Raw genomic sequence first — 25,935 nt, 5'->3', positions numbered from 1 at the left:
ACAAAACAAAAAAAACCCCAAAAGTTTTAAAAATTGCTTGTGAACAAAGTAAATCTGAAATAAAAATAAGGCTTAAATGAACTTCCTAAATTTGAGCAGTTAAAAATTTAACCCAAAGGGAGAAAGCCAGCTTATCCTGGTTTTCTTTTAGTTCTACCTGTATGTTGGAGCTCTCAGTGAAGTGAGAAACACTTCTGCTGGCAAAGAGCAATATCAGCCATTTAACATTTCTGCGTCCCGGCTGCTAGAAGGCATATTTAGTGATGGCATTATCTTATATTGCTCTTATTCAGAGGATATAGTTTGTAATGCCTGTGATTTGTAATAGGTCATCTTTTGGTGCTGACAGTCAGTTCATCACTATATTTTATCCTCGGGGAGGGAGGGAACGCAGCGCCTGGAGGAGCAACAGTTTTCTCCCTGAGCATAATGGCTGAGGGTGACCCACTGGCCAGTCGTGCTCCAGCAGGGGCATACGGTATTTTTGGTTGCTTTCTTTGAAACTCAGGATGGAAAGGGCCAGCATAATTTATGGAGGAAGCGATGACGTCCAGGCGTATGAAACGTCCTGTGCGGTTGTTTCACCGCTCCCTCTGGGGCTTTGCCATCGCAGAGCTGAAGGTGCTGTCGCTTGGAAGTGATGGTCCCTTTGGGCTGCAGCGGGGGAGTGGTGGAGCCAAGCAGACCCCGTAGATGGCATCTTGTCTTCTTGGCAAAGGGCTGTTTGGCCTGCCATGTGACACCTCGGACAAAAATTTTGGACTAAGCCGTGGCTACTGCTACATGCTAAACGCTCCCTTTATTCTCCAGCATGCGGGGCCCGTGTTGTATCTGTCTTCAGGGAAGCAGACTTTGCACGTTGGCAGGTGGGGGGAAAGCGTGCCAGCCAGCTCCCCATGCTTTCAGCAGCTCATTTTCCTGCCAGAACAGGCAAGGGCAGAATTCAGAGTGAAATTTCGGTCACTGTGTATTTGCTGGTAAGCTCCTGGGCAATGCCGCTCAGTGCTCAGCAAATACAAAACAGTCACAATTTAGACAATTAGCAGATACAGGGGAATTTTCTCAGATGGCAGAATTATTCCCATGACACTCTACTGGTGTCGCATACCGTTTCTAGCACCAGAAGTTAATTAAAAACATGTTGTGACCTGAGACTTACGTTTTGATTATCTAAGCTTTGATTTCAGTTTTTGGTAAAGGCAAAAGATGGGGGACCTCTTGAATGAAAACCTGACCTGAAACTGTTCTCACCAGCTGTTTGCATAATTTTTTCCTTTCTCAAGTTTAATAATTGAGGTGACAACCCACCTAATAGTAAAGGTAAATTTTAAGTAGTATATGTTTTAGTAAATTTTATCAATACAATATTTGTAGGACTATAAAAATTCTTTTATATTTCCCATTGCCATTTTTTGGGGGCGTGTGTGTGGTCATGGTGATACTTGTTTTTAATTTTAAGCCTCATATTCTTCAAACTCTTCTCCAAACTTGAGGGCAGTTGACATAAGATAGCAGAAAACTACTTTGGAAATTGAGTAGTAGTTTTTTCAAAACCACTTCACTTGTAATTGTGGTCAAGGAAAAGTGGCAATCTAGGTCAGTTACTAGGTTGGTTTTGGGGTTTTTTGGTGAAAAAGTCATGGATTTCCCCTTGACAGCAGTCTTCACTACTTGTCTGTGCTTTAAAAAAGATGAAGGAAACTATCAAGAGTGTATTTTGCTATTGTGCATCATGAAGTGTTATGAGAAGGGTTTTTTTATTAATTCTAGTGCAAAGATAAATGGAGCACGTGCTTTTTCTAAAATTACCTTTTAAGTAAATGTCTCTCCTATATGATGGCTCTCTTTTGGCACTTTCTTTTTCTGTTATTTTTTGGGGGGTGGTGGTGTGGAGGTGTTTGGTTTTTTTATTAGTGGTTTTGTTGTTTGGTTTTTTTTTTTTTTGTTAAGCCAGACTTTTAAGTGTAAGATAAAGCAAATCCAAAAATACTTGATGAATTTATTGGTATTTACAAAAATCAAATATTCTGTAAACGTTGTATTAAAAGGAAAGCAATGCAGCCATTGATGTTGATAAAAGTGAAATGTATGGCTCTGGTGTAATACTGTTATTTGTAACATATTGTGTCTGAATTGCATACTGTAGGAATGATTGGTACTTTTTTGTTGAGATGGCTCAAAGTGGCAGGAGAGCAGAGCCTGACGTAAAGGGATTTTAAGCAGTCTAAGCTGACAGGGTTACCTGCTGAGCCTGAGAAATAGCAGATTGGCCTCTAGTTGCCAATGCACTTGACGCTCCTCTGTCACCTGGAAGCTGACCACATCAGTTCTATTTATATTTACTAAAACTAATTTAAACCCAAACAAACCAAAAAGACTTCTGAAGCAAAACATTCTCTTCAGTTAATATTGTCTGGACTGCAACATTTTCCCTGGAGACAGATTTGTAAAAATATATAGCAAATTAAAACATAGCTACATCCTTAGGGATTTGGCTACTTAAGAACTTTTGGAAACCTGCTGTATGCAAAATTAGGTTTTGATTTTTTTTTTTTTTTCCCTATGGGAACTAGGCACCGGAATAGGAATTCAAGAAGCTTGGGTTGCATATGTACATCTTTGTATTGGTAGCAGCAGGATACAGCCGGACATGGTCTGGTACATCAGATGAGGATCTCAGCAGGACGGCATGAGCTGAAGGCTTCTTGGGCATTGACAGCATCGAGTCACAGCTGCTGTTGGGGTCCAGGCTCTACCTGGCACGTGCAGTTGTAATGAGAGACCACGCTCGGAGGCCTTCCTGGAAAGGTTAGAGCTCTGATGTCTCCATGATCATTGGATGCCATGCAGGTGCATGTCTGTGGTACTTACAGACCTATACCTAGGCTGGCCTCCTCCCACAGCCTCCTGTGGCGCGAGGTGATGTATGGAATTTCATGCACTGCCTTTGGGTCCACCCTGAGCTCTGTTCAGGGCTAACAAGCAGACCAGAGAGACGTATGTAGATCAGTGAGAAATAACCTTGTTGTAGTAATTATTCTTCATACTCCTGTGCTGAGCTGCTGTCCTAGCATATTTCCAGAAGTCCGTTGCTGTGGTGTTTTAAGCTTTTGGTTTTTAGACAGGACATGAACCATGTCCATATTGTTCACCCAGGCTTCTGCAAACTCTGCGTTCTCTTCTCACTAAAGGAATTTCATTTTGAATTGGAACTAGTTCAAATGAGCCCCACCTGGTTTTACATGAAAACAGTGTGAAGTTTAAGGCTTCACTCTACTTTTTTCTTAAGAAATTGTTTTGATTTCCTTGAAGCGTCAATAAATGCAAACGATCCTTTTCTTTTCTGGTGAATTTGACTGGAAGTTCAAGTTCGGAGTAAAATGCAGTACTACCAGAATCTCTGCTTTCATTATGAACATTTCACACAGCTATAGACATAATTACGTATGATGAAGATCTTATGGCAAGACATGGGCTGTTAACCCCGATTCCCTGGCAGAACTCCCAGTTGAGTGATTATGTTCTAGCCACATAAATTTACTTTTATTTTCTATTGGATAGTTGTTTCCTTCACTTCTCGGAATGAACTGCTCTTGTACATACTGTGGCAGTGTTAACTGGTATGCTTCACCCTAGAGATAACGACATCTAAGTGACTAACAAATCTCATTGTATGGTATATAAAGGGCTTCTTTGGAAATGAAGGCCTTCAGGAGGTTAAGGTAGTAGACAATTGAGTGATTCTTTCCTGTGAGAATTTGGAAAGAAGACATTCTCCTTAGTTTCCTCTCCCTATGGAGGTAGTTATGTTTGAGAAGAGATGGTAATCTTTCATTCTTCTATTGTCCCTTGAAACAAAGAGAGAAAAAACAATTTCAAACTTTGGAAATCTTACCTAGTCATATCCTTAAAAGGATCTGTTGTATGTTCAAAAGCTTTGCCTTGGGTAGACCACTTCAGATTTTTTGCCCTGAGGTGTTATGCTGTCTATTGCTTTGACTGATGGGTAACTTCAGTATAATAATGTAAGTAATGAGAATAATATGAATTTACGTATTTGTGTTCAGAAAAATCAACAAGGTGATCTTACTGTTAGGTCATATAAGTGATGTAGGCTACTTTGGGCTTAGTTCAGTGATGTTTCTAAGATACCTGTGTAAAAAAGGAAAACTTAAAAATTTGTGTTTCTGACCTAACAAGAACACTTTTTTCACAAAAATGACTCAAAAGTTTGGAACCATAAAATGAGAATACAATGATGAATTAAGAAATTACTGCATGTGCAGAAAACTTTTGTAAAAATAACCAGAAGATGAGGCAGGGGAAGTTTTAAGTCACAGATTTGAAACAGAAAGACTGCTTAAGGGCTGTTCTCTGCTCTTGGCTATTCAAACGTACTCCCCTTAAACTTGAAACTTTTTACTGTAGCTTGAATGTTGAGTTTGAGACTGCTCTTCCCCCAACTGATAACTTCATTTCTCAAAAATGAAAGTGTGTCATGTTAGAAGTTAAGTTGGTACAGAAAAGTAAGGGAAGAGTTGGAATGAAGGAATGAAGTTGGGCCTGGGAAGAAGGGAGGGCTGGGGGGAGGTGTTTTAGGTTTTGTCTTTGTTTCTCACCATCCAACTTTATTTTAATTGGCAATAAATTAAATTAATTTTCCCCAAATCAAGTCTGTTTTGCCCATGACAGTACCTCATAAGTGATCTCCCTGTCTTTGTCTTGACCCATGAGGTTTTCCGTCTTACTATCTTCACCTGTCCTGCTGAGGAGGAGTGCGAGAGTGGCTGGGTGGGTGTCTAGCAGCTGGCTAAGGTCAACCCACCAGAGTTACGAGGCATTGACTTGTCAGGTGACTGTTCCCAGCGCCTCCTGTAAAAGTTCAGAACCATCAGTGGCTTTGTCTTGCCAGTGTGCAGCTCCACAGTGTGACTGAGTAAGCCTGTTACCTTCATTAGCGACAGCAGTAGCTAGCGTCGTCCACCTTGCTTCTGTATACCTCTTGCGTTCATGAGATGAAACAAGAGGAGGAGACTCTCTTGCACAGGAATGTAAAAGTTTGCTGATCCATGCAGGAAATGTGAGATCTGGGTTCTGGGTGCTCTGAAGCCCAAGCTCACTGCTTTCTTCCTGGGGTTGCATGGGGTTGTGCCCATCACAGGCTGGCTGGGTCTGGGAGAGCATCATTTAATTTCCGATGTGTTAGTACTGAGCAGCTAGATGTGAAAATGTTGGAGAGTGGGAAAGACAACAACTTGGGATGTGGGGTGGGGATGTGCAGTTTCTGTCATCTTATGCTTAGAAGACATTGTGGAGGGGGGTTAAGGGTGTCTTTGGTAGTGTCTCAGGACAGGAGGTTGATTGTGGCACCAGCTCCCCTGTTGTTAAAAGCTTGCAGTGTGATTCTCAAACATATGGCTTGGCCAAATTAAAAACTTGGCTACAAAACCACAGCCCTTCTCATGGATGGAGCCAAATTTCCTGACAGTGTAATACATAATTAAATAAGCACTACAGGATACTTGGGGGGTTTGGACCAGGATTAGATGCGAGTTTTTGTTTTGGTTGCTCTTCCTCTAAAGTAACAAAAGATAATTTGAATAAAACTTGCAGCAGAAAGTCATCCACATTTAGAAAGTGCCAGTTTTAGTTGCAGTGGGTTCTGTACCGAAAATGTAGGCCTTTTAGGAGGGGGGAGAGTTGTGTTATTAGGCTGATAGCCGTAGCTTCTCAGAAGAGCTTGTAAGCCCAAAAGCTTACCCGTCTTCTGTAACAACTGCTCTAATAGCAGATGTCCATACGGATCTGGGTATGATTTGTGTTTTTAATTAATCTTTCAAGGGAATAAATGTCCAAAAGTGATTAGTGAAAGGCTCCAACGGATGGCACCGAGAGAGAGGTTGATCTTGTTTTAGGATGAGTTGGTTTATTGATCCAAGAGAACAGATGTTTTGGTAAGGTCATGCAGTGTTTGGCTTGATTATATGCCCAGTTTAGGACATACATCTGCTATGTGTTTTACCTAGGTGGGTGGCTGGAGTCCACCAGGTGGGTTGGGGTGGGAGGTACGTGAATAGAGAGGGAAGGGTTGTCACAGGAATTCAGGTCAACTTCACCTTGGGCAATGTTGGGAGCTGGAAGTTAGCTGCCACAGTCGATGAAGAGAGTTGAGCGAGCCAGGAGGGGACTGCAGCCTGAAAAATGCGTTGACTCAATACATCGTATCGGCAATCTCTGCTGGTGGGTCTCCTGAGTGTCATCAATTAACGTGGGGCGCTGGAGCAGCCTGGCCTCACTCAGGTGTGGATGCTCCATCTGCCTGGCTGAGCAGAGCGGCTCCCCGGGGACACACACGACTCAGTTCACACCCCCAGCCCCGGTGGGGATGAGTCAAGCCCCTTTGCCTTAGATGACTGCCCACCGTATGCAAACCTTGGCAATTACATCCTATTTGCTGAACGGCTTTGAACATACTGTAGCACAATCGCCGGTTACGGCAGGAGAGCACGGTTTGGAGGGGTCGTCTCTCTGGGCGGCTGTTGGGCTAAATATGTCATCCATAGGGATATGGATGGCACACAGACTGGATCTACTCGGCTGTTACTGGGCGGCGGGTCCCCCAGGATGTGTCACGCGACGTCCTTCCAATTACAAACGCAGAAGGGATCAAATAGTTTGGAAAGAGTCTACTTCTGTGATTACTGCTACGCTGGATTATAAATGACCCAGAAGCCAGAGCTATTCACTGCGTTTGCTCTTCGGAGCTCAAAAGGCAGGGCGCTGCTTTTAAGAAATATGATTTTTAGAGAACAAAAGGGGAAGCGAGCGCTATGAAAATTTAGTTAAATGTAAATGTGTTAAATGGTACATGAACTAGTCAGGTTTTCATGATTTATCAGTTTTAAACTTCAAAGGCTGTGGTTAGCTTGCATTTTTAAAACTAATGAGTTTATCACAGCCAGTGGGGAAAAATGGTTCAAGTATATCAGCTGTAAATTGGTACAAAGCACTAAAAGGGACATTAGCCTCTAATCAGATTCTAACAGTTCATTAAACCTGCCTTTCCTCGGCAGTGCTTTGTCTTCCCCCCCTCCTCCTCCTGTGCAAGCCAGCCTCGTCCCTGCGTTCTGCCGGGTAAGACCTCCTCGGGGACGTGAAGCAATATCGGCTCATCCTTCTTTGTCTACGAGCTAAACAGCCTAAGGGATGCTTGATGATGGTACGTTCCTGATCTTGCTGTAAAACTCAACTGTGCCGCCTATAAATCAAGAAAGGAGCGGGACCTCTCTGCTTGCAGAGCAGGCGCTGGGGGCCAGGCTGGCTCCTGCCCCTGCTCCACCCCAAACCACATCCAAACCGCTGGAGCTCAGTGATGCTGAGAGCTGCTTCTGATAAGTCAGCAGTGCACCACCCGTGCTGGGAAGAGGGATGTAAAGCCTGGAACAATTTCAGCCAGCTGTTCTGTGGCATCGGAGTCCCTCCTGTTCTTTTCCCCGCCTCATGCCTCGAACGCTGAATAAAGATCAAGGTGCGCAAAATAAACTGCTGAGAAGATATAGGAAGAGTGGTTTTTTTCTTCTTCTTCCTGTTGTGTCAAGCTTAAAATACAGTAGATACACAGCGGTAGCGCAACATGGACCGGGACATCTCAACAGCTTGACTTGTCTTCATTCACACATGTTTGAATGCGGAGGCGGTTGTGCTGAGAATTACTCGTTTGAGCTGAAATTCTGTAACTTAAGCGTTTAGAGCTTTTTATGAACTATCTAAACCTACTTTTTTAAGGAAAAAAAAAAAAACAAACCAGAGGTTGCACTTGCATTTGCTGTTGCGTTTGCTTATCTGCTTTACCATCAAGTTCCTGCCTGCCCCGTACCAAACCGCAGCTCTGTGTGCTGTAACACATGGGGTTCAAAGTGAGGGCAACGGGGATTTTAAGCAGGTCACTTGCTGTGCCTGTGGCACCGTGTTGGAGCACGGGTGTATCGGTTTCCCTGTTTTTCAGCAAGTTATTGAAATTAAAATAAAGGAGTATACAAAAATAAAAGAGTCGCTGCAGTGTTTATGTCCCTGAAAATGAAGATCCTGGGACGAGGTGCCTTAATTAGAAAAAAGAAAACGTGTAAAGTAATTCAAGTTTTAAAAATGGATTTTGGAGGCTCCATTAGGACAGAACGTTTTTCTTAAAATTCCCCTAAAGCAGCCACGATAAGAGACAGGGCTACTAACATACCCCTTACGGGTGACGGCACCAGGCGGTACCGAAACAGATCTGCTGCCCATGAAGGCCGGGGAAAGCGTTTTTTTCCATTACAGCGGCGCGGTTACTGAGGACTGCGAGGTAACGGTTAGGGCGGGGGTGAGTTTCCAGTCTCGAGTGCTGCTTTCCAGACAGGGCTGCAGATGGGTAAGCGGCTGCAAATGAGTTGCTTGTAAGCGATAGGTGCTGTAGTTCCGCTATTTGAAAAATAGCTGTGGCGTCTTCGTATTTCTGTACTGCTGACCAAGGATTCGTAAGGTCGGATTCTAGCTTGAGGGATAAAACATCTTTTATTCGCTCTGTGTTGTCCAAACTAAATGGCAGCTGAAGGGGCTAGCTTTCAAACACCAGCCTTGAGTCTTGGCTGGAATAGAAAATTGACTCAGGTTGAGGTACTGTTTGAGCTGAAGGCACAAGAGGTAGTTTCGCATGTCTACGTAAACTGCTTCAGCCACAGCGGGATGAGACATTCGGAGCAGGGATGTTGGTTCAGGGAAGCACAGATCTGCAAATCTCACTCCAGACTGAAGCTCTCGGCGTATATTGCCCATTACTGCAAGGACGATGTGTGTTTTTAACGTGCTTTTTTCTTTCTCTTGTGTCAGAGGTGAGCGCGTGGAGATTTTCAGTGACAAACGCTGATAACTTTACGGGATAATGAATGATACGAAATCTGAGTTGTTGCTGATGTGTGTTAATTTATAGTGTGTGTATACAGGTCTTTGCTGTAACTTCCCTGAATTCAAGCATATGCTTTCTCTAGGTAATACAGAAGTGCAAACGTTTTGATTGAAATAAAATATGCCTAAGTATGCTGCCAAAACCCTGAAGCTGTTTGACATTACTGCACTTTGTTCCAGTTCTAAAGCAAGGAATTTATATACATGCACCTGCGTGATTAATTTTGAATAAAAAAGCAGTAATTGGAGATGACTTTCCCTTGTTGCTTACAAAGACTTAGTTCTTGGTATCCTTAAGTTAGACTTAAGGATAACTGAAAGTATAATTTATTATTTTAACAGAAGTAGTAACTTGATAGCTACTTCTTGAAATTAGTAGTACGTCTTTGTTACCTTTATTTCTGCTGAAAGAAACTTACTTCTACGGTATCGTAGAACCAAACCAGTGAATTAAACCAAGTGGTTTTAATTTTTTTTTATTATTTTTTTTTTTTGATTAACTCCTCTTTTGCCTTAGGACATCAGCGCCTTTGAGAACAGAATGTTAATGCTGGATGGGATGCCGGCAGTCAGAGTCAAAACAGAGCTGCTGGAATCCGAGCAAGGGGTAAGCAGAGGTTTCTGTGCGGTCTCGCTCTGCAGCGCGCTGGTGGCCCTTCCCGAGCTTCTCTGTGGTTAGCTGTCCCTCACCTTGTATTGTCTTTTTTTTTTTTTCCTACACTTTTCGTCATATCTGCCATTTTGGAGCTCGTTTTCTTGGGAGATGTACCGGTGAGCATCTGGTCTCATCTGCTGGGAGCACAAAACAAAACTCTGCAGAAGACTTACTGGAATTAATCTGGGATAGCCAAGATGTTGTTGGTATAATTTTACGATTATAAAAAAGTGCAGTTAAAAAAAAAAAAAAAAAAGGAAAGAATAATGGATTACGCTAAAGAAGCCTGAGAAGCCCATACATATCTTTGCTATTCTGCCTTCTTGGAATATTTGCCTTGCAGTGGTTGTTTCATCCTTTATATATGCTTGTCCTGCTCCATTTTTTGTTTGTGCAAACCTGCTCTCTTTCTGGTGGAATGCACTTGTTAATCGTTACAATAAGAGGACTGGAAGCTTCAGATGGTTAAAGTTGGTATCACATCGATTGCTGAATACGGGACAGAGATTGTGAATAAGATTTTGAATTTTTTGCAAAGCAAGTGTTTAGCACTTCACAGAATCGCAAGGGTTGGAAGGGACCTCGGGAGATCATCTAGTCCAACTTGGGAGTGGCAGATTTTAGGAAAATGGAAGACTATGTATTTTCTTACATATGTGGTAATAATTACATCAGGGATTGTAGATTACCATGAGGGCATCTGTATTTAATGGATTTTGTGTTATCATGAATCTTTATTTCCTTTTATGTGTACATCTTACATTATCCCAAAGAATCCCAGCCACCTTACTGCTCTGAAGACAGATACCTTCAACAAGCAGAGAGCAGAATAGAAGTAGCAATGCTATTGCCATGTAGGGATGGGCTTTTGCCTCTTTCTGTTAGTTGGCTTTTTTCCTTCCTGCTATTTTCTCAATTATTTAATTGAGAATTTAAATGATATGGAAGAGAGGGAATTAACTTTCAGGATGACTTAATTTGAAAGACTTGCAAGGAGACATCAGTTATTCAGGATGGTTTTGAGGCTTTAAGTTTGAGAGAGAAAAACCTTGACATTTAATGGAGTTCTTGTTCATCTTTCTGCCTTCTAAGTACCCTCAGAAAATACTCCAGTACAGTGTAGTTTGAGGGAACATAAAGTTGGACTAGTGTATGAGCCCTGATGATGAAAAGATAGATTCATTAGAGGTAATTTTTAATATCTTCTGGATGCTTTGCATTATGTCTTTGTATCTAACATAAACCTTTCTCTATAGTGCTCAGAAATCAAATGTTTTATTGGTATTGGCCTTTGTCTAGGTAAAACAAATTTTATGCATGATGCATATTGCTGGGTCCTTTATGAAGAATACTTCCTTTAGCAAAGTGTGATTTGATTCTGGAAGACCTATTTGGTGTCTTAGGAACTGGAAGGAAATGAACAATTTATATAGTTTTTTAATTTCCTTAGGGTTTTTTTTAATAAAATTTTACCGACTTCTGTGTAAGCAGAAAATGATGTAATCTTTTTCTTTTCCAGTGACTGAGCCATCGGACAAAGAGCTCGGTTTGATTTGGGATTTTATGTGCTTTGGTACTAATTAAGTAGTGTCTGGTCAAGAGTCTCTGGCACCTTTATGACTCTTCATTAGGGAACAATCAATGAATACAAAATGAATTCTCCAGTTCACTAACAGAGGAGCTAGCCACTAGGATGGCAATTTTCCAACAAACAGCTTAAACTCTGAAGAGAAAGGTGGTTGAAACAGATGTTTAGCATGTGCTTCAGAGACTGTTTTGAATATGTAGATGATGGTAGACATAACAGGGACAAGTGTTGGAAGGGTGTGATTACCGAAAACAGCACGTGGAGCTGTTTGGGAAGATGAATATCATAACTGGGAAGGATGGAGGAGGAACTAAAGTGTGATCCAAGTAGTATGGAATAGAAATTGCGATGTCTGTCTGTGGTGTTACAGTGCCCAAAGTCCCTAGAGTTGCACCTCCACTGCAGTGTGTGCGTATACAGGGAGATGTGACTTCTACTGTGAAAATTTGCAAACCAAGGTGGCATTTTGAGTCTTCTGAAGGTAGCAGCCAAAGCTTCATCACTTAGGATGCTGAACACCAGGCAGGTCTAGGCAAACTTCTCCAAAACTTGTAGGAAGACAGCTGGGTTTTTTAGTGTTCCTGCTTGGTATCTGCTATCAGCTCTAGGTTTGCTGCCAGGGCAAAAGTGAGACATGGTTTAAAGGTTATGAAAAGAAAGGTTTGTCTGTGGTTAGGGGATCCTGAAGGCTGTGCCGGTTGTAGAGGAGTGAAACCAACAGTCTGAAGCACCAGTGGCCCTTGACCAGGGTGCTGAGTGATCAGACCAGAGAGCACTGAGTTGCCATGCCTCGTTAATGAGGCTTTGGAGGAGCTGGGATAATACCATCTGATCTTTTGTCTGAGAAGGGCTATGGGACCACTTTGAATTGTCTCCTGTTTAAGTCTGAGCCCCTATTCAAAATAAAAATCATCTTGATTTTAAAACCGATCGTGGTGAAGAACCTCCCACAGCTATGTAGTTACACGTTCTTGTTGTGAAAGCACGCGCCTAATTTTTAAATCTGGATTTATCTAGGATCAGCTTCCAGCCCTTTCCAGTGGCAACATAAAAATTCCCTCATGGTGCTGCGTGACAATCTCACTTAGCCCTTCTGGGGCCGGACCATACGATGCATGATGAAGCGAAGGGGATTGCTCCTCAGGTTGCTTTTGCAGTGTGGGAGGCTGCCACATGTGATAGCTAAACAAGCCCGGTCTTGGCGGGTCCTCCATGTTAATGGTGATGGGTGTACAAGGCAATTACTGAAAATCTTCATTGAAATTAAGATTAAATTAAGTGTGGATTCCAAGGATATATGCCTATGTCTTGCAAGGATATTGAACGCTTTCCTGCAGGGCGCGTGAACATGTCGGCCAGAAAAGGTGTTTTCTCAGTAATTGTGCCTTGATTAGCTGTCCCTTGTGGTTCATGACCTCCAAGGTGGGATTCACAGAAAGGACCTCTCTGGGGGAACATGGATATTCTTCAGCCATGCATGCACGCAGTACTGCATGGGACAGCCAGCCGGTCCTCCCCACTGTCCTGGCTCTTCCAGTGTTGGCCTGATGAGAGAGCAGCCGGTAGAGGAGAGCCTCATCGCACCCTGGGCAGTTGTTGCATGGAGGCAAGCGTGCATGCTAGGGGGGACAGCAGGCTGGGGCTGGGTCAAATCCCACTCGGGTGGCGGTGCACCTCGTTGCCTGCGTGTTCCTGTGGTGTCCTGTGCATTACTGCTGTAGGTGCGAAGGTTTTCTCAGGAGTTGCTTGGTGCCAGCGCTGAATTACTGGCAAAGAGTGGGGGCCAGAAGAAACCCCTGTGGTTCTGAATTTGGCTCAAGACCACAAAGAGGTGAGCGAAATGCCTACATCCTTGCTTCAAATGGGAATTGTAATGTTGTTATGTGTATGATGCTGGCTTGGTGGATGATGTGAGCACAGCATTTGAGTCCATTTTAACTCCAGGGTTCCAATTTATTTCATAATTTGATGGGTTTAATGATTAAACAGTATGTGTTCATCCTAGGACTTTATTAAAAGCTTTTTTTTGAAATTCATGTCTTCTTATAGATTGTGATCCAGTAACCCACCAACCTATTGACTTGAGCAGTAGAAAATACCACCGCTTGGCAGCTTTGATAAAGTGAACAATGATCACCGCAGTAACTTGAGAACTTGGGAAAAAAGCTCAGAAAGAAGTAACATTGTCTTCCCTTTTACACGTACTCCACGAAAAAAGAAGCACAACAGGAGGGGAAAAAAAAGATTTTATACAAACAGCACCAGCTTTTAACCTTAAGTTGGCTCTTCACTTACCTTTTGTGGCATACGGCTATGGTGAAATAGGTACCATCTGGCTGTGTGCATTTCATGCATCAGAAATTCATCTTTCCTGTGCTGCTCTGGGTAACATGGTCTTCACCAGGTGTTGTCTCTTGACTACACATGGTGGTGGTATTAGAAGTCACCCGTGATGTAGATGAGAACTAGGACAGAGCAAATCATTGAGCAGAGGCTAACATTTTCTGCTGTATTTGGATACCAAGCCAGTTCGTTATATTCCCGTGTTGCTTTTGGTTTTCCTATTGGTCTTTTTGCAGGAGAGGTTAAGTATAACATAATATGGTGTAACACTGGTTCTTCTCTGCCATCTGTGCGTGACTGCCAGGATCTTTAACTTCTGTGTTAGGAGACTTTGTTTTGTTTTGTTTCACGGTTCATCTGTGTCTTGCACTGTGTTTGGGTGCTCTGTGTCCAAACTGGGGCTGATACCTCTGAAAAGTCTTTAAGAAATATTCTTAAATTGCATCTCAGTCCTTACACTGCAGCAGTGTGGCATATCTAGAGCAAGCGAAGGTGGATTTCAAGTGGAATACAGCAGAAGGAATAAGCGAACGAAGGAAGTATAGTCCAGCTGAAGTTTTAGGGTAGCCCTGGGAGAACGAAGCTGTGCAAGGTGCTCCCACTGCAAACCAGCCCAGTCCCTGGCTGAGGCTGAAAAGGAACTGGAGCTGGCTGCTGTGTTTCAGCTATGCCCCGTGTACCAGTTCCTTCCAGCCTGTGACTAGAGGGGAGGTGGGCAGGACTCCGGAGCTACAGCCTGCGTCGATGCAGCGAAGACAAACCTTTACCAACCTGGGTTTAAAAGACACTGAATTCAAGCTAGATGATTGTGGGAGAATGGGATTTAGGCAGCCCTTATGAGATAGAGGTTACTAGGCAAATTTGGAACAAAGAAGTATTTACAAGGGAAGTGGATTTCCTCTTTGCTTTGGAAAGTTAAAACAGTTCTGCTTTATCGTCACCAATTTAGAATAGTTTAATGATTTTTTTTTAGAAGACCATCAGCATTAGCAAGAACAGATGCTTATTTTTCTAGTGAACTACCGTCCTTAATTTTGCACAGGAGATTTAATGCAGACTATTTTTCGAGGCTTCAAGAAGACACAGTGCTGCTTTAATGACTTTATCACAAATGAAAAAAAGACATTACATAAAAGATATCACATTGCCCTTTAACAAGGCTTCGTTATTATCTCCCCTACTGTGGAACAGGAGCTAGCATTGCAAATAAATTGGTAGAATTACTTTAGAAATGTGAATTTGCTTATCATCTAGTATTTTCCAGTGACCTACAGCTTTAGATCTTTTGGTCTGTGGTAGAATCTTTGTATGTCAGTAACCAGCTTCAGAGAAGGATGTGAAGAAGGTGGTCCCTCCCCATGTAGGTGAAGGTGGGGTATGCCAAAAACCTATTTTGAAAAGTAATACTCCTCATTGTAAAAACGTACAGAGGCTGGATTAATTTAAATGGTAATGCAGACTGGGCAGTGAATTTGTTAGCTGATGGCTGCTATCAAGAAATTAGGGTGGATAGTGTTGACTGGCTTCATTGTGAAGTCTGAAAGTCTTGCTGGTCGTTGCAGGATGTGGCCCAGTTTCTAAAAACGGGTAAATGTGTCTGACTTGGACATGTGAAGTTACACTTTCTCAAGTATTTGCAGAGTCAATCCATAAACTTTTGTTAAAAGAAGATATGAATGTGGGACTTACGTCCCACAATTAATCTTCAAATACAGGGAATAATGAACCTCTAATTTTCATCAGCCTTTTTGTTTCCAGATCTGCAATCTCATCTGTGCCTGCAGTTTGTCCCCTCAAATCATTATTGGAAGATTATATATCTTACTCTGAATTCACCTCCTAATTCTGCTTGATCTGTCTCCGTTCCCATCCCTTATCATGGCTGAATTATGAAAAGAATGTCTAAAATGACAAAACCCTTTAACAAGTCAATATTGTTCTCTGTGTCTTTCATCTCCAGCCAAATTATCTCGTTGTCTTGTGTCTGAAGAATGCCATCCATGCTTATGTCATTATATACATAAACATGTTCTACCTGAGCCTGGGTAATAGTGACAGAAATCTGTTTTATTTTCAAAGACTTCCAAAAATATCTGTTGCAATTCAGTTGAGAATAGTCTCAGTAGCAAAACTTGTTCCTTGACTATATGGGGAATTGTTTTATGTTGATTCATTCAGCTTATGTGCATTCTTTGTATTATTAAAAGAAAGACTACTTCTGGTATTTGCTGTTGTAATTTATGAATCTCTGCTTCATTCAAGTATTTTTTTTCTTTCTGAATTACTTGATGTTTAGCGTGACTGATGTGGGGAAACAAACTGCAGATGTATGAATCTCTTTTGCAAAGAAACTAGCCCTTCTTACTTTCTGTTGGTTTACATCTTGCACTAGATGATACTCGAGGAGCGTTATTGAGGTGTTAGAAACACGGTTGCTTTACGGTGCCATAAATATATCACTTTCTTCAGAAAGAGATCAAGATCTGATCCCAAAGACCAGTAAGGACGTAACCTCCAGGGCATGATGCAAAGCCATGGGAGACGTACCTAAGGAGATACAGCTGTGTTCCCTGAGCACTGCTGAAGGATATGCTTGCAATCCAGAAGGGTGCAAGACACATCCCAGAAGAGTGCACCAACAGCTGCATCAGTTTGATTAATTAAGCCAAGCAAAGCACCACAAGCTGATAAATACTGTGGGTGCTGTTTCATGTTAAGTGGAAGCTTGTGTGAAGAATAAAAGGTAGCGAACTCCTACAACTCTGGTCTCAATCTGGTGTTCCTTCTGTATCCATTGCCAGTGTCATTGACACTGAATGACATTGGGGAGGGTTGGGTTAACTGATCACTGATCCAAGAAAACCCAACCCAACAGGAGAAAGGGAATGGCTGTGTATATCCTGCAGTCACGCTGTTAGGAAGTCATGGATATCTTCTGTCCTATGGAGAGGGGAAGGGTGGGAAGAAGATCATGGGGTGTTGCTTCTGACAAAGACCTGTAATTAGAGCTGGTTAACTGTATCTGAAACTACATCCTGGGACACCTTTACTGGTTGTGGGACCCAAACTACCAACTTCGGGCATGTCTCTGCACTGCTGCCTTGCCAAATACCGAGTATTTGCAGTGCTGCGCGTATTCCTTACTCCTTTTGAAGTATAGAAGTATAGAATTCTCCTCATATAGAATAGAGAGCTAAGGGTGTTTTGCACCATGATTGTAGGTATGGTTTATTTATTCGGGATTTTTTTCCTCAGGGATCAGACACCAAAGTGCAATAGATTTAAGACTAATAGGAAATGATAGCTTAACCAGCTCAGTTGGCACACTCACTGCCACGCTTGCCAGGCAGTCTTTTTGCCAAGTTAACCAAGTTTACAGATAGAAAATGCAGGACGGCTTGTAAGATGTATGATGCTGTCTGACATTCTCACTAAGAGAAGGATCCCAGATCCTCTGAGACTTAATTTACTGACCACTGCCTGCCATCGCTTTCCTTTCCTAGGCGGTTAAGTTGGCTGTTAAAGAGCACGGCAGGGAATGTAGTCCTTACTCTGTCTGGTATTTCTTGGGGTATGGATGGTGGGAACAGGGAGATTTTCAGTTGTGGGCGAGGGCTTCATTGTGCGAGGCACTATGCAAATAAAGGGCGGTCCCCGGATGTCTTGGTGTAATTAATCAGAAGTTGTGTTCAGGCACTGTTTTAATGGACATCTTCAGATAATAATGATAATGCATATTAGGAATGTAGTAGCGAGTCCAAAAGGCGTGAAGCAGAGAAAGATCTCTGCTCCAAAAGGCTCGTGTTTAGCCAACAGTGCCATGCCAGAAAGAGGTTTCCCATATCTATAATGGTAGAAGGGCAGCAAGAAGATTATTCCACTTACTAAAAAAATTAGATTATATGAGCATGTATTTGGTAGAGGAGAGGGATGATATTTTATCTGTAAGACTGGAAAGAGTTTCAAAGAGAATGTGTGAGGTTACCCAGAAATTAGCATAGCTTCATATTGTTACAGTTCCATAGAAAAATCATAGTTACTCAATATATCATATGTTAAATACATGAATTGGTAACTGGTTTGTGTGCTTATGTGGACTGAAAAAATAATGTTGGCTTCGGGAGGAGGAAAGTTAACCCTTTGATCTGAGCATTGTGCCGAAGTGTGTTGCTAGATTATAGTTCGGTTGCCTTCTATCCCCAGTCAATTATTTTGTGAGCTCACCTTGAAGCCAGTCCGCTTTTTTGATGATGTATGACCTCTCGGCTTGCTCTGCTACCAGAGCTTATGATGGGAATCTCATGGAAGATTTATTTAGCTGAGAAACTCGAGCCTTAAAGAAAAACAAGCATGGTACATACAAGCTGTATGTCTGTCGGTTACTGTGAATTTCTAAATCCCCATTTTGGGTTGAAAATTGCTTGTTTTATAGAGGTGCGAAAGGTCAGCATTCCCTTTACTGCGTTAAAAAATAGTTGAAAATATAAAAATAAAGTATAAGGAAAATTTTCAACCATCCAAATATCTCCACTTAGGTAATTCCCCCTGATAACCCCAGTTCCAATGACTTCCATGTGTGCTCCATGTTCTATTTCTTTTGGGAATCCAATATCCACAGCTTAACTGCAATTTTGATCTAGTTTGCAATCCTAATTGAGGAACCAGTGAGCTATGGATTTTTGCTCTTTGCATCCTTCCAGAAAGGTTTTAATGCTATAGTTAGGGAGCACAGAGCATGCCCTGTATCAGCTGGCATACAGCTAAAATCCTGTTGGATTTCTGTATTGAAACTCAACACAGGTCTCTTTTTTTCATGTCACAGTGCAATACAATTCTGTGATACAGTAATGTGAGTTTTAGACTTCATGCAAAACAATTACTGGCATCTAAAAAGCAGTTACTCTTCTCATCCAGTGGCTTACCTGGTAGGGCATCTGAAGTTTAACTCAGGTTGCAACTGCAGTAAAATTCAGTAGGTTCCAGGCAAATGTAGTCCATCTGTTCCTGTGGAGAAACTGATGAAGGTAAGCTAGATAACCCTGCTTTTATTAACAAGAAAGCTACCTTTAACTACCTCACATTTACCTCCACATGTGATTATGTATATAGATGGGTAGTGCAGATCTGCTGATGCACAGTAACTTTTTCATGGTTCAGAGTTCCTTATTTAAAATGTTTTCCATTGAAACGTCTCAGCGAAATAATTGTGAATCACAAAATCTTTAAATTATTTCTTTAGGAGAAAAAGTCAATCAGTACGTTTCATCTTGTTCTACTCACCAGTGAGTTTAATGGATTATTTTTTTTTTTTTAAATGCTCATTAGAGTAGTCAGTTCATTATGATGGTCTCTATTTTGTTCAACAGGGCATGTTGGTATGTCAGAATGGAAGAGAAATGGAAGTGACTGGGCTCTCGTCCTTTCCCTTTGTTGTGGCTCAGAGTGAAATGAAATCTTTTTATATTCCTCTTTCTCACTTGGATAATTGCTATACTTTATTTCTTTAAGGACACTGAGATACTTGAAGTGAGAAGTATTGTGTAAGTGCGTGTTGTTGTTTTATTATATACTGGCTAGCTTAAGAAAAATAAGCATAAGCCAATATAACTCAATAATTTAGAGTATCACAGAACACTTCAGCAGCATGAGACAAATGCCACTATGTTACGATAGTATGAAAATTATTTTAATCTTTGTTGTTTGTTATGAGAAGGGATTACTTCTAGTTTTCACTTGTTTGTTGATGTCCTCTTAACTCTTCTGTGTAAGGTTGCCTTATAAGTAGTCTTTTTCATGTATATTTTACTCTTGTTCTGTATCCTACTGGGAAGTAGGTGTATATTTTTTAGCGTTATTGGCTTTTTTCCTTATTTCTCCCCGTGGAGATGAGCCCTTACATAAATTACTTTAAGGATCCTGTTTTCTTGATTTTTATTTTTTTTTAAATTTATTTTTACTGGTTTTTTTAATTCCTTCTCTCCACCCCTCACCCCCCCTTAGTTTCACACTGGGAGGATGAGTATTTAATAAACTATTATTTAGGGGTCATCTGCTTTCACAGATATCCTTTTCTAAATGTTGTCACTGCTTCATCGCATCACTTAAACACACCAGACAATCACAGGAACTACATGCAAAAAAAGCCAACAGCAACAAAAAGTGGCGTTCGCCCTTCCCTGCCTGCACAGGTCGCTGCCCATGCTTGCCGTTGGCTGAAGATGGAGTTCAGGCAGACGAGGATGCGAGGCCCATGGCAGCCCTATGCTGGGCCACTCCTGCGATGGGTCCCCAGTTCGTTGGAATTGGGAAGGCACCAAAGGGCTGGTGGAGGAGAAGAGGTGCTGAGGATGCAACGAAGGGAGCAGGTCTTCCCGAGAGAGGCTTGTTCACAGAAAGGCTCGTGTCAGATCAGCCTCCCCAACCCTGTCTCCTCCAAATGCTTCCACTCCCCTTGTTCCCTGGGAGGACATCAGCCACGATGGGTGTCACTTGCATCCCGCCTCCTTAGGCTGTTCCAGCGGCATTTGTAGCCCATGTCCTACTTTGGTAATTTACACTAGAGATCAATACTGATACCGAGGCACTAACTTTGGCTTTGATCTTCAGTTGTGATCATCTGTGATGCTGTGTGTGGAGCGTGTGTCTTTGCGTTAGGTGAGTTACCGGAAATGCCTTAGCAGTCGTGTCAGTTTGTCCTTGGAAGACAGCAGCATCACCCTCTCCTGTCTGGGTTGCATATATGCACGGCTATGTTTTTAATACCCTACCTACTATGGTAGGTGCCCTTCCATGACATTTGCCACTTTCTTTGATAGCTTTTTGCCAGATAGCTGGTTGTATTCTGTCTTGGTAGTTCTCAAGTACTGGGTGCCTGGTGGCTCCAAATATTTTCTTGTCCCCTTTGCTGGATTTCTCTGGTAGTTTTGCTCTACTAATACTGAACAGCTGTTTGTGAACAGGAAGGTGTGAACTGATAAAAGATCAATTGTGGCCTTCTGTTTTATACTGTGGAACAGGGAATTCTTGATGAGGAGGGACAACTGTAGACTTGAAGAAGGAAAGGTAGGATTGGTACCACTAGTGATATCAAGTGCTTCACCCTGGGTGAATCCATGCTGACTGTTCCCAGTCACCTTCTTCTCCTTCATGGTGCCCAGAAGTCTGTTCCCAGAGGACTCACTCTGTGATTTTTTTTTTTCTTCCCCCGCCCCGACCAAAGGGAGGCTGACTGCTCTGTAGTGCCCCAGATCAGCCTCCTGGACCTCTCTGAAGAGGAATGCACCATTTGCTTTCTCCTAGTCATCAGGGATCTTCCATGGTCTCCAGCACCTTTCAAGCACTGTAGAGAAGGGTGCCACAAGGAGATCAGCCAGCTCTCTCAGCACCCATGGATGCAGCCAAGTGGGACCCATGGGCTTGTGTGCGTTGAGTCTTCTCAGGTAATCCCCGGGATTTGGTCTTCATTCATGACTGGCGGTTCTTTACCTTGAACCCTGTCTATAAGCATGAAGGCTGTGCTGGTGAAGGCTGATGCAGAGAAGGCAATGGAGTGCCTCGGCCTTGTTGGTGTTCACTGTCAATAGCTCACCCACCTCATTCTACCACCAACCCACATTTTCCTTGTCCAACCTTTTACTGCCAGTGTAGTGGTAGAAGTTCTTGTTGTTGCCGCCTTTGATATTCCCTGCAAGTCTGAGTTCCAGGTGAGCTTTGGTTTTCCTGACACTATTGCTGTGTGCCTGTGCGATAATTTCTGTGTTCATACTTTGTGGCTCATCTCTGCTTGCTCCTGCTTCTATACTGCCTTTGTGCACTGGAGCTCTATCACATGTTCTATGTCAACCGAACTGGTCTCCTGATAGTTCTTGCTCTTCTCAGTAGAGGGATGTGCTAGTCTTGCACTTTGATGTTGAGCTTCAAGATCTTCCAGGTTTTCCTGTGCTCTTTGTCCCTTTTAGAGCTACCTCCCACAGGATCCCACTTAGTTCCCTGAAAACTTCTGCTCTCTTACAGTCGAGGGTCTAGATCAATCTGTACTAGGTCTCTGTTACTGTCTTGATTTTCTCACTCTCCTCAGGGTCTCAAACTCCATTACTTAAAGGTCATTACACCAAAGCTACCACTGATTACCACAGCTCCAACCTGTTCTTCCTTACATACAAAAACAGTGGTCATTTTGGTTTTGTCCATAGGGGACTTCATGAGAAGACCAGAGTGACCACAGTGGGTGGGTGGTTCTTACCCATACAAATGGCAGCTCATGGCATGTGCCTACAGAAAGCGCAAGCAAAAAGCAAGCACACAGCAGTGCTACCCTGGTACACTCTCCAGTATCTGTGCAGACTGGGGACCACGTCAGCAGATACTGACCTTTAGTTCTGCAAGCTGTCGCTGCTCTTTGAGCTCCACGGAGATTTTCCTGATAACCAGGGGTGGTGGTGTTGGTTTTAACCTGTAAAATGTTAAACTGTCTTGCACCCGCCTGCTACCATCCTGAGACTGCAATAAGAGCTTAAGATCTAATGATACAGACGGCGGTGGCAAAGAGAGCATTTCCTGTGATACTCTTAGTTTATTTTCCCGTTAGTCATAGCAGATCAGAGTTGTGGTTTTTTTAGGGAGTCCATGCAATGAGGTTTCTGGGGAAGGCAGAAGCTGCGGTGTTGAGAACATTGTGACATGCAAAAGATTTTTTTGTTTCTTTGGCTACTGGATATTGTGGAACGATGCTGCGTAATAACTTCATGGGACTATAAACCTTATGTTTAATACGGTACTTGAGGCTTGTAAACTAATACGTTGTTGTATTGTTGAATAAAAAGCAGATAAAGTACTAACAGCATTAATGGCTTTCAACAAAAAAGGCCCCCTGTGGAAGTAGTCATGGTCTGGGCTGTGGCTTTTATGGCAGAACATTGGTTTGGGAAGCTCCTGTCCAGTGTTAACTCTTCTGCGGTTGTGCCAGTTCAGACACGTGCAGGGATGTGCTCTAAACCAGAAAAAGAGGAAAAAAAAAAAGCAAAAAACACCTTAAAGAGTTTTTCTTTCTAAATCTGGGTTATTTCACAGATCCAGGTTAGGGTCTGGATATAAACTGGTGAAAGTGTTAGATCTGCAACATCCCCAGTTCTGTGCCATCCGCAAGCTGAAACGCGCTGTGCAAACGTGGCACGGAAAAACGTTGCTCATTTTCGTGATAGAATACTTTGAAAATAGTGGATGGAAATAGCATAGAAGCCAACACTGTTCCGACTGGCTTCTGAATAGTATTCATTTTAACAGAATAAACTAAAAAAATCCAGAGTGGAAAGGTAAGTAGTACTTACCTCTGCTCTTAGAAAACTGTTCATAGTTTGGCTCATTGAAGCTTGAGTTTGTTTCCTTTGTTGCTATGCATGTTAGTTTTCATGAATGGATTTAGGCTGAATGACTTGTCTGGAACATGAAATACACTTAATTTCCCCCCCCACCCCGAATAACCATTCAGAGCATTGATGGGAAAAAGTGGCAATTCAAGACAGCTGTTAGCATAAAATAAATTTGTGTGTTGTTAGTATTGAAAACACAGGCATTAGTGTATTTCTGATTTAAAATTCCGTAAATGCTTCTAGCCCCTACCCAAGAGTACTCCTTGAGTTTCATCCCACTTTCACTGCCTAGATTGGGACCTTACTGTTGTTAGGAAAGGATGAAATATTTATCAAAGGCTGAACAATAAAATAGCTGTCTTATCTAGAAATTTGGTAGCTTTAAATGGCTTGTGGAGAAACACTTGCAGCTTCCCCCAAATTAATATTTGTAAGTTCCTGTCTGCAAACCCCAAGTTAAAAAGAAACAAACGGTGCTCAAAATAAAGTAAATCCAAGTCACATATGCAGAGTATGAAATATCTGGTCCACAGTGGAAAGCAAGCTGTGGGCTTTTTTTCTTGAAAGTCACTGAATATTCAGCATGCAGCAGAGAATGTAAATATCTGCTTAGTTTTTAAGAACAGAAGGTGTTCTGTTACTTCCTCGTGGCCCCGACTAGGGGCCAGGGTACCATGCAGGAACCTTAAATCTATAAAACCTGCTACCATAGTCTCTAGAACCATTGAGGGTGTATAAAAGTCTTTAAAATAATTGGAAGAAATCAACTAGATTAAATTTCCTCACTTTTTAAGGCGCAATGTATTACATGTCAGCTATGATGCTTGTTCTTAATTTTAACTCTACTATTAAACTAATCCATTTCCAATACATCTTACAACAAGAGATGTTTTTGTGAAGAAGGGAATTCTAAATATTCTTCGTGGACTAATTTTGTTCCTATCAAATGGAGGGATGTTGTGAAGTGTGTATGAGACAGGGCTTATTGTTGATTGTCTATCCCAGGTTTTTTAGTATGTTTCTTGACTCCATTCAAATGAGTTCTAGAACCATATAATCTCTAAAGATACACATATTTTTTGTTGTTTTTCCAGTAGTTAATGGTGAGTGCAAATCACATCAGCAAATGTTGTTGGAGCGCATGCTATGCTAAAATAACTTTCTGCTTAAAAATTTTGCAAGTAGTGTCATTAGATGGATTTCAAAATAAGGGAAAAATCCTATTCTCCCAAACAGTAATAAAAAATGTGTGACACGGGTCAGTAACTGAGCCCTGACCACTTCTCCTGTGTGTTTAGGAGTTGCTCTTTATGTTGAGCACGTGTTCGTGATCTGCAGCTCTGTTCCCAGCTCCACTACGGAACATGTTCACCAGAGAACAAGATGACTGTGCATGCCTGTGGGTGCCAGATGCAATTTAATTAAAAGCTCATGTGAAGGAGTAGGGTACAGGCAGTAACGGCAAGAAAGGGTGAAGAGGGACCGGTGATGCTCGCCGTCCTCGGGAGCTGGAAGGAGGCAGAGGGATAGAAATTCAGGGTGGGAATACGTTGCCATGCCAACCAAGTAATTTCTGTAACACAAGTAATTTCCCTAACAGGAGGAAACTGGTAATGAGTAACTGCTGAGTGGGAATTCTAAGAGAAAAATATGCCCCGTGAAAACCAAAAGGTTACACTTTTGATAATTGACCTTCGCCATCCCCCCCTTATGAAATCCCGCGCTGGCAATCTCTCTGTCGAAGCCTCCTGCTGTCCCGTACCAGACCCCGCTGTGCCCATCTGCTGACCTGGGAAGCGCTCGCCTGCGGTGCGGTGATGGGTGCCAGTGCCGAGCCCGCAGCCACAGGCGGACCCCAGCCCTGCGTGGGTCGTTCCTTGAGCAGCTGCGAGAGCTAGATGAGGGTTTCACAAGTCTGTCTTCGCTAACAAATGTTTTGAGTTTTCCCTTTAAATTACTGACTAGCCTATTTACTTTTTGTCTTTCTTGTCTCTTCTAACACCATGTGAAAACGCAGAGGAGAAGAACTTTTAATACTGGCATTTCTTACAAATATTTATTTCTAAACCCTGATTAGCCAGGTGTCCTGGAAGTTGGATGTGTGCTATTCGCGTTTGGTTTGTAGCTCTGTAAAACCCTCTGACTTTAAAAAAAGGGGGGGCAGGGGGGGAGTCAACGAAGCCTTAGCTGAAATGCTGAATTTTTGTCTTGCTCATGCATTGCAGGAGGAATTAGCAGTGCAAAGTAGTCGTGTTGCTTTACCTCCAGTGCCCTTAAAGCAGTGTTCAGCTTGGGCAGTGAGCTGTCTTCAGAGCGGTACTCCCACCCTTAGGGTTTCTGCACTTAGGGCATGAGCCACCTCTGGGATTGGAAGCAGCCAAATGGTGTTAGTGGGGAGTATAAATCGGTAAATTAGCCCCTACTGAGTTCTGGGCTGCTGCCGGGCCCCGGCATGGCCAGGTAGCTCTGCCGTGTGCCACCATGCCCCTGCCCTTGTGCTGGTGGCTTGTGCTCCTCTGCTGCCTCCTATCAGTTCTCCACTCCTTCTGTTGCTTCTCTTGCAGACAGGCAAACCTCAGGCCAGCAGCTAACAATATTTCTTCCACCTGCCTGTGCTGATGTTTTAAACGAGTGACCTCTGCTTTTTCTGGCAGGGTGAGGCATTGCTTTAGCAAACCAGCCGAACACAAGAGTGTGGTGACTTCTCTAGACTTGCACTACCATAAGGGCAAGATGAGTGCTCAGCAGTCTTAACAAGATTTAATACTCCTGGTAGTAATAATCTTACCATTAGTTGTAGTGGAGGCTAGGTCAGGCGCTGGGAGAGGTTGTCCCATTCGTTTGCTCTTCTCACCCCTTCCCTTCCTTGACTCCTCAACCGTCGTCCCTGAGCTGATGCTGATACCCGTGGGATCACTCAGTGAGCTGGTTCAGCTTGCCAATCTGGCATAAAAGTAGCCTGTGGGAAAAAAAATAGCAATAATTTCGGTTTTCTGTGGCGTCAAGCAAATGCCAAAGCAGACTTGAAGCAGAAGGGGCGT

The 25,935-nt window shown here is 42.6% G+C and overlaps 1 protein-coding gene across 2 annotated transcripts in view; it reads left to right on the top strand.

Moving 5' to 3' along the window:
* KLF12 (Kruppel like factor 12) overlaps positions 1 to 25,935 on the top strand; it is a 174,229-nt gene that overhangs the window by 17,067 nt on the left and 131,227 nt on the right. For both annotated transcript variants that reach the window (XM_035892375.1, XM_035892374.1), the window contains exon 2: positions 9,458 to 9,547. In XM_035892375.1, coding sequence (XP_035748268.1) covers positions 9,458 to 9,547 — 90 coding nt within the window. The remainder of the gene's footprint in view (positions 1 to 9,457; positions 9,548 to 25,935) is intronic.

This window comes from Egretta garzetta, unplaced genomic scaffold (genome assembly GCF_000687185.1).
Source record: "Egretta garzetta isolate BGI_Z169 unplaced genomic scaffold, ASM68718v1 scaffold524, whole genome shotgun sequence".
NCBI lineage: Eukaryota > Metazoa > Chordata > Aves > Pelecaniformes > Ardeidae > Egretta > Egretta garzetta.
Note: the sequence above shows the minus strand (reverse complement) of the source record. Positions and strands in the feature narration are given on the sequence as shown.